The sequence below is a fragment of the Heteronotia binoei genome, chromosome 21 (genome assembly GCF_032191835.1).
Source record: "Heteronotia binoei isolate CCM8104 ecotype False Entrance Well chromosome 21, APGP_CSIRO_Hbin_v1, whole genome shotgun sequence".
In the NCBI taxonomy this organism is placed as follows: domain Eukaryota; kingdom Metazoa; phylum Chordata; class Lepidosauria; order Squamata; family Gekkonidae; genus Heteronotia; species Heteronotia binoei.
Window position 1 is genome coordinate 144,218,290 of NC_083243.1, and position 9,002 is coordinate 144,227,291.

Genomic DNA, 9,002 nt, shown 5'->3' on the forward strand with positions numbered 1-9,002 from the left:
CCAACCTGTGCTGAAAGCGCTGCACTGGTTGCCCATTGCATACCGGGTTCGTTTCAAGGTGCTGGTTCTTACCTTCAAAGCCTATATGGCCAGGGACCTGCATACCTTAGGAACCGCCTTTCCCCACATATTCCCTGGAGAGCACTTCGGTCTGGGTCTAAAAACCCACTTTTAATCCCTGGCCCTAAAGAAGCCAGGCTCACGACAACTAGAGCTATGGCCTTTTCTGTAGTAGCCCCACACTGGTGGAATGAGCTCCCTGAGGAGGTCAGGGCCCTGTGAGAGCTCCTACAGTTCCACAGGGCCTGTAAGACGCCACTCTCCCACAAGGCATTTAGACCGCTGGCTACTACAGTCTCCAAAAATATCTGGACCACCTCTTGCAATCTGCTGTGTGTCTTGACCACTAAGATTTGCTTTGCGGAGAACACCTAGCTGGAATAGCAAGGCAACATAACTCAAGATCATAGCACCTGAAATGTTAATTTCTATGTTTTACATTGCTTTTATTGCTTTTATTGTTTTTATGTTTTTATTATATGTTTATACTCATGCATAGGCATGAGCATATGTGAGCCGCCCTGAGCCTGCCTCCGCAGGGAGGGCGGGACACAAATTGAATAAATAAATAAACCAACATCAATTTGAAGTCAAGAAACCAGCTGGGTGCCTCACACACAAAAAATCACAAAAGGTATTTTTTAATCAATTCTCTAAGGATCCATCCAAACAGAGACTGAGACATGATAACTTTAACAGCCACCAACTAAGAAAAATAATAACAGAAACAGAATTCTACCGAAGTCAACAGTTCCATAAGGGTATAAGTCTCTTTAGGACTGCACGGTCAGCAGAGAAATCCCCTTTCTCTAGGCCCGGGAAGCAGGAAACAGCCCAGAGCCCCTACCCGTAAGAACTGCACAGAACATCACCAGAGGGAGCGTTTTACAATCCCAGGGCTAGAACCGGCTCCACCTCCCCCTGCACGAAGAGAATTATGACATCTTTCCCCTCTCGTTCATACTAAGAAAAATTTCGTAAACTCGATTCCCCTGAGCTAAAGAACAGGGCGGGAAAAGCAGCTAGCTGAGGTGGAATTCTTTCATCCGCTGCCATTCCTGAAGACATCAGTCCTTAGTCCGGATCAGCCACCCCTGCTCTACGAGGAAGTCTAAGCCTCCTCAATCCTTCCTCCTCTTACTCGTCCGCGCGCCCTGCTGGAAGGAGTTTCCGAGCGCATTCCTCCAGAAAGGAGAAGCGTCTCGACTAGAAAGCACTGCCAGGGTACTACAGAAGCAGCCGATCCGAGTGGGAGGGGGAAGGGAAACGGCGGGAGAAGCAACCGGGGTTCCTTCCCCAGGGAGCGCTCCTGCATTCCCTGTCGCACTTGCCTTGAGCTGCGACTTAGAAACTTTGCCGCTTTTGTCCAAGTCGAGGGCGGTGAAGGCGTGCCAGATGGGCTTCAGCAGCTCTTCCTTCAGGCTCCCCATGACCCTCCAGCTGCAGCTCCGCTGCGCTCTCACGCGCCGCCCGCTGTTTCTTTTCCCTGAGGTGGCAGCGGTAGTCGCAGCTGTGACCAAGGCCTCGGCCTTTCCCGCCCAGACCACGCCCAGCAGCCAACCACGGCGCTTCGGGGCCGGGCTCCCAGAGGAAGCTAGCGCCCGGCAGCCTGTAGGCTGCGCTGCTCGCCACCGGCGTTCCGGATCTCAACCGGGAGGCGTAACTTTTCTTAAAACGATTCTTGAGTTTCCCTGCGCTGAAAGGAGCCGGGCATCATTCTAAGAGTGGCATCGAGATAGACTCTGTGAAAAGGACGGAACTAAAACCCGGAACTGCAATGCTAGGAAAACAAGGAGGAGCGGAGTACGGAGAGAGAATCTCGCTCCTCATTCCTGAGCCTTTCCCTGACCAAATGCATTTGGAAGTAGGTCCTATTGATTTCAGTGGGATTTAATGCCGTGTAATCACAGTTTAATCGAGCTGAGCGCTTGAGAGTCTGGATCAGAACTCAACATGCCGCTGAAATCAAGTTGGTGTGGTCGGTCTGTGTCTTACAACAGCGAACTCGGGAGACGCAGGACCTTTTCAGAGCCAGTTTGGTGTAGTGGTTAAGTGTGCGGACTTTTATCTGGGATAATCGGATTTGATTTCCCACTCCTCCACTTGCACCTGCTGGAATGGCCTTGAGTTAGCCATAGCTTTTGTAGGAGTTGTACTTGAAAGGGCAGCTTCTGGGAGAGCTCTCTCAGCCCTACCTACATCATAGGGTGTCTATTGTGGGGGAAGGAGATAAAGGAGATTTTTGTAAGCCACTCTGAGACTCTGATTCAGAGAGGAGGGCAGGGTATAAATCTGCTGTCTTCTCTTGAGTCCAAAGTCAGACATGTTGTCTACTCTGACAGGCAGTGGCTCTCTGAGGGTTTTGGGGTAGATGTTTTTCACCTTACCTGATCCTTTGAAGTGGGGATTGAGCCTGGGATTTTCTGAATGGAAAGTGGATGAGCCAGGGCCTGCTGCAGTGATGCAAAAGCAACCTCCTTGATCAGGCCCTATTTTTTTTTTTTTTTTGCAGGGGCGGGGGGGGGGGGTTGTCAGCAGGTGCATTGTACCAGACTCCTTGGGCCCAGAAGGAGCCCGAGAGTTTCCTGGAGTCCCCGGATGAAAACTAGTATTCATATATTATGTTGTTTTATTCTATGTGGCATCTTTTGTCTCTGTGTTAATGTCAGCTTTGTGGTAGCTCTGTTGAAAATGTTTATGATTGTTACTGTCAATTTTTGTGAAAATGATAAAAGTATGGTAGCCTATACATGTCCCTCTCAACAGGCATACAGCACTCCCAGGAGTTATGGACTATTTTAGCATGTGACACTAAAAGATCCTCTCTTGCATTGCTTGCACTACGTGTGTTAATAATGCAGGGTAGAATGCAAAAGAGAAACTGAGTTGGTTTATATTTACATTCTGGGTCAACTTAAACTTCATGTAAGAACTACTCTTCCTATCTTCTATCAGCAGCCATGATAGCTGAATGAATCCGTGTGCTCACAAAGAGGTAATTTTGAATATATGAAATAGGATTAGTAAATGGAACTGGTCAAAAAGGGCACTCTTATAAAGGGAATAGTGTTATAACGTATTGCTCTGCTTATGTAGTATCATGTTTGTACTGCATTGTTTTCTAATTTTTTACTCAGGTTGTTGCCTCATTTATATGTCTTTGACTGCTTGGTCTTTATTGATCCCCCCCCCCCTAATTTTGTAATCCACCCTGAATCTCAATGAGAAAGGCAAACTATAAGTATATGAATTGGCCATGTATCTCTGTATGCCAGTTGCAGGGAGCCAGTTGTGGGGTGCTATGGCAACTGCCTTCTTGCCCAGTGGAGGGGAGTACCATACCCTGTGTGCAAAATTGTATTTTCTCTATTGTAATTAATAGTTACTTTGCTTAAGCCAAGGTGCATGAGTGGGAGGGGGGGCTTTAAGAAAGGAGACCTTAAGCCTTGAACTTGCCTTTATTTCCAGTTCCCCTGTTGCACTAATATCTTCACACTCCATAAGTTACAGTTCAGATGACTTAAGACACAAATTGACTTCCTATGGGATCATTAAGAAGTTTTGATTTGGATGTGGATCAGTATGCAGAAACACTCTCTCAGTACCTCATTGTCAATTATGTGATTCCTGAAAATAAAAAGAGTTATTTTGTGGAGTGTGGAGCAAAGGCTTATGGCTTGATCAGAAGTTTGGTATACCAGGGTCCTTCACTTCAGAGGATATCATGGGCAGCCCCGGAGCTTCCTGCCGCCCCAGGAAGAACCCTGCGCCCCCACCCTCCCGGAATCTAATCTCTCTCGCACTTTGCATGCAAGTCATGATGACGTCACCTGAAAGTGACATCGTAACAGTGCACTTTGCTGGTTGGGCAGCAGCTGCTGCCCAGCCAGCTCCCTCTGAAGCGGTGGAGAGGGAGCTGGCTAGGCAGCAGCCACGTCCTTCTTCCTTCACTCCGAATCAGAGCAGGGAAGAAGGCATTTAACCCTAATGAGTGATTATGCTTTCTATTCAGCAAGGCACAACTCCTTCTCAAGAACTGATATGGTATGTGTCATGTGCTGGGGCTGGGTCAGGCGAAGTCCAGGGGCAGTCCAAGGTCTGTAGCTGGGGAGCAACGAGGGTCCAATACGCCAAAACCGAATCACAGTCCAGGTATCGCAAGTCAAAGGTCCAGGAGCCGAAGTCGGGGGGGTCCAGAAGTCAAAGCCAAAGTCAGGGGGTCCAGAAGCCAAAGTGGATGCTAGAACGTCAGGTAAGTGACTAGTTGCTTCCACAAAGCCTTCTCCCAAAGCCCACAGCTATATAGCCCTCTGCTGGCTGTTGCCCATTTGGATTAATTGCTGACTCAGAGGGCGGCCAGGATCCTGCTGGGACTCAAGCATCCTCACTCCTAGAGGAGCCAGGATCCTTTTAAAACTCAGGGCTCAGGGAGCGTCTTGCTCGTGAGCGTGCCGCCCTCCTCTGGTCCTTGAGATCCTGACGCAGGCGGTCACGTATACGAGCCACTCGAGAGGGCGAGGCCGGGGGGCTTGGATCTTCTCCAGTAGGCGGCAGGGGCATGGGTGCAGGTGGCAGGGGTACAGTTTCTTCTGCAGGCTCAGCTTCTTCTGCCGGGTCCCCAGCATCCATGACAGTATGGTCCACGAAGGATTTGGGACTTATAACTAACAAAATAGAGATTCTCCCAAAAATAGGTACAGACCACAATCCATTAATGTGGTTAGCGAAAGAAAGGAAAAAGATGAGAAGATGGAGGCTAAATGAAGATTTATTGCAAAAAGTAGAAATAGTGAAATCTCTTAAAAAAGAAACTAAGGCTTTTTTTCAAATGAATAAAAATCAAGATGTTAAAATTCAGACCATATGGGACGCGTACAAAGCTGTTATGAGAGGAATACTAGTTACATTGAACAATAAAGATAAAAGAGCTAAAGAAAAAAAATTGATAGACTTACAAACAGAAATAGGTAAAAAAAAATGAACTGAAAAAAAGACCGGGGGGAAAGAAAATATTACGGGAAATCATTATTTTGCAGAACCAATTGAGACACTTACTGAACAAAGAGGTGGAGTGGAATTTAAAAAGGTTACAGCAGAAGTCATTTGAAGGTGCTGATAAGCCAGGGAAATATTTGGTTTGGCAACTGAAGGAAAAAAGGGAGAAAAAATTCATAAAGAATTTTTTCGGAGGGTAAAGAAAGTGTGGATCAAGCCGGAATTAAAAGTGAGTTTTACAAATTTTAAGCTAAATTATTTAAAGGTCAACAAGTAAATAAAGAGAAAATAGAAGCTTACCTGCAAAAAATAAAAGTGAAACCCCTAAAAGAAAACATGGAAAAAACTTTGAATGAACCAATTGAAAAAGTAGAAATAGAAGCAGCAATTTGTTCAATGATATTAGGAATAGCTCCAGGTCCCAACGGTTTTTCAGCAAAATTTTATAAAGTTTTGGCAGAAGTACTAGTTACCTAAACTTCAAAAATTGATGAACAGTATTAGACAAGATGGGATGGTGCCAAATACATGGAAAGAAGCAGTTATTTCATTGATACCAAAAGAGGAAAGAGATGTCACGAATGTCAAAAATTATTGACCGATTTCACTACTGAATAATGACTATAAAATATTTGCTAGAATTCTAGCAGAATGACTCAAACAGCATTTGAACATTTCTATTCAAGAGGAACAAGCAGGTTTTCTCCCCAGAAGGCAAATAAGAGACAATATCAGAACAGTAATAGACATTGTAGAATATTATGAAAAGCATACAGAGAAAGAGGTGGCTTTATTGTTTGTGGATGCAGAAAAAGCTTTTGATAATCTCAACTGGGACTTTATGTTTGCAGTGATGGAAAAAATAAAACTAGGAGATGATTTCATAAGGATGATCAAGGCAATATATACAGAACAACAAGCTAAACTTTGTGTGAATGCTGACTTGACAGAACAAATGACAATTAGCAAAGGCACAAGACAAGGTTGCCCTCTGTCTCCGTTGCTATTTGTAATGACCCTAGAGGTCTTGTTGATTCAGATTGAAGAGGATAAAGAAATAAAGGGATTGAAGTTGAAAGGTTTTTCCTATAAATATAGGGCCTTTGCAGATGATGTGATGTTTATTAATGAAAATCCATTACAAGTGACACCCTTGTTGTTAACAAAAATTAAAGAGTATGGAGAACTGGCGGGTTTTTAGGTAAACAAAGAAAAATCAAAAATCCTTAGTAAGAATCTGTCACTAAGCAAACAGAAAGAGTTACAAAATGCTACTGGGTGTGAAGTTACCTCAAAAGTAAAATATTTAGGTGTGGAGATTACGATGAGAAATATTGATTTATATAAGAACAATTAGGAAAAGTTTTCGCATAAAATTGAAGAGAATATGTTAAAGTGGAATAAATTGAATCTATGCTGGGGAGGATATCCGCAGTTAAAATGAACTAACAAGAATTATGTGGTTTTTTTTCAAACTATTCCAATAGTGAAAGATAAGAAACAATTTAATCTTTGGCAAAGAAAGATTTCAGAATTTGTATGGGCGGGTAAAAAACCAAGAATTAAAATGAAAATTCTGATGGATGCGAAAGAAAGAGGTGGCTTCCAACTACCTGATTTAAGGTTATACCATGATGCAGTTTGTCTGGTATGGATTAAGGAATGGATAACTTTACTTAATAGAAAATTATTGGTGCTAGAAGGCCATGGAAATATTTTTGGTTGGCATGCTTATATGTATAATGGGAAGGAAAAGATGGATGGATTTTTCTCTCACCATTATATAAGGAGGAACTTGTTGAATACGTGGAAAAATACAGTAAATATGGTGATGAGAGAAAACCACTTTGGATAGTGCCAACAGAAGTTATAAAGTTGTCTTCAAGTACAAAGGAAGAAAAATGTGTATCATACAAACAACTGCTAAAGATTCATGGAGGCAAAGTAGAATTGAAATCGGCCAAAGAGTTGCAAGTTAAGTTTAATTGGTTTCAACTGCATCAAATTAAAAGCTTGGTAGAGAATGATATTAGGAATACAGGCATAAGACATGAACAAACAGAAATGGAATAAATGTTATTGGGTGAAAATGAAAAACTGATTTCAAGGACTTATAAGCTGTTATTGAAATGGTCTACTAAAGAGGAGGTGGTGAAACCTCAAATGATTAAATGGGCAATAAACTTTAACAAGGAAATACAAATGGAGACATGGTAATACCAATGGAAGAACTCTATGAGAATATCGATGTGCTATAATATAAAAGAGAACTGCTTTAAAATGCTGTATAGGTGGTATATAACACCTAAAAAAATAGCAAAAATGAACAATCAAGGTTCAGATAGGTGTTGGAAATGTAAAAAACATGAAGGTTCTTTCTCCCATATGTGGTGGACTTGCGAAAAGGTGAAACAATTTTGGCTTATGATTCAACAAGAGATTTAAAAAATCTTGGGATATAATATTAAGAGAGCACCGGATGTCTTTCTGGTGGGATTCCAAATGGAAAGCTTTTCGAAGCAAGACAGGACATTGTTGTAGTACTTGCTTTCAGCTGCGAGAACATTGTATGCGCAAATGTGGAAGCAAGATAAAATACCAGAAAAATGGGACTGGGTCTTAAAAGTACTAAACTGGAGTGAAATGGACAAACTTACTAGAATCTTGAAAGACTGTAATTTGGAGAAATTCAAAGAAGACTGGGAGAAGTTTCAAAACTATGTAGAGAAACAATGGAAAGTGAAGAGACATTTAGTGGTTTTTGACCACAATAACTGAACTTTTAAAGAGAAGAGAACTGTGATTATCGATATGTGATTTAATATGCAAATTAGATAATTGAGAATTAAGTAAGAGGATAAAGTATAATAACAATCTTTGAGTTAAAATAATGGTAATTTTTAGTGAAGATTCCATAATTATGAATTTTACCTTTAGAATGTTTTTCATATATTTTAAATACCGGCGGTCATGAATTAGAGCTGTGGCGGGGGAGGAAAATTTTTAATATATTGGCGGATTACATTTGGGTTATGTTAGAGGTATACTTTTCAATATATTGCAAAAATAATAAAAATATTATTTAAAAAAAAAAGCTGTTTCCTTGCAAAGTCTTTTTCAAAGAGTCATTCTATCCACGTCTAAAATACAAATATACATTCCAGTAGAGCATACCAACCACATTACAATACTTTGTACAAAGATCATTAAGTTTAAAAATTAACACTCACCAAAATCAAAAGATTAATGCTCACCAAATTCACACAATTTTCAGAGAAGTATCTCAACAACATGAGTCAGTATTATGCTTATATGCACCTAATCAACCACAGCTGTGCGATTTCTTAAAGATATATGCCATGGAATACTAGTGAATCATGTCAAAACCATATTTACAAAAATAAGCCTTAACACAAGGGTGTCAAACTCATTTGTTATGAGGTCCGGATCTGATATAAATGAGACCTTGTTGGGCCGGGCCACATCAGGCTGGGTCAGGCCATGTCAGGTCAGGCTGTGTGCATACCTATTTAAGATTAGGTAGCAGAGATATAAACTTTATAAAGGACACAGATGAACACAATTAAATATATATTTTTAAACCCCTTAAAACAGGGGTGTCAAACATACAGTTCGGGGGCTGAATCAGGCCCATGGAGGGCTCCTATCAGGCCCCCGAGCAACTGGCTGTCATCTGCTTCCTTCTCCCTGTATCTTGCTTCCTCCTGCATAATAGCTTGCTTTGCAAAGTTTGCTCAATTGCACGGGAGCTACATAGCAAAACCTCTATTTTCTCCAATGGGTGAGGCTCCTTCCTTGGGGAGGAAGGAGGAGGAATAGCTTGCTTTGCCATGCTCTCTCAATTGCACAGGCTCTCTCTTCCTTCTATTGGCTGAGGCTCCTCTCCCAGTCCCTTGAAGGAAGGAAAGAGCCAGAGCTTCCTTTAC

At 42.1% G+C, this 9,002-nt stretch overlaps 1 protein-coding gene across 1 annotated transcript in view; it reads right to left on the reverse strand.

The window, feature by feature from the left end:
• The window catches only part of SWAP70 (switching B cell complex subunit SWAP70), a 52,050-nt gene extending 50,490 nt beyond the window's left edge, over positions 1 to 1,560 (reverse strand). The window contains exon 1 of the mRNA XM_060262216.1: positions 1,392 to 1,560. Within this exon, the coding sequence (XP_060118199.1) occupies positions 1,392 to 1,490 (99 nt within the window). The 5' untranslated portion in view covers positions 1,491 to 1,560. The remainder of the gene's footprint in view (positions 1 to 1,391) is intronic.
• Between the last annotated feature and the right edge of the window lie 7,442 nt (positions 1,561 to 9,002).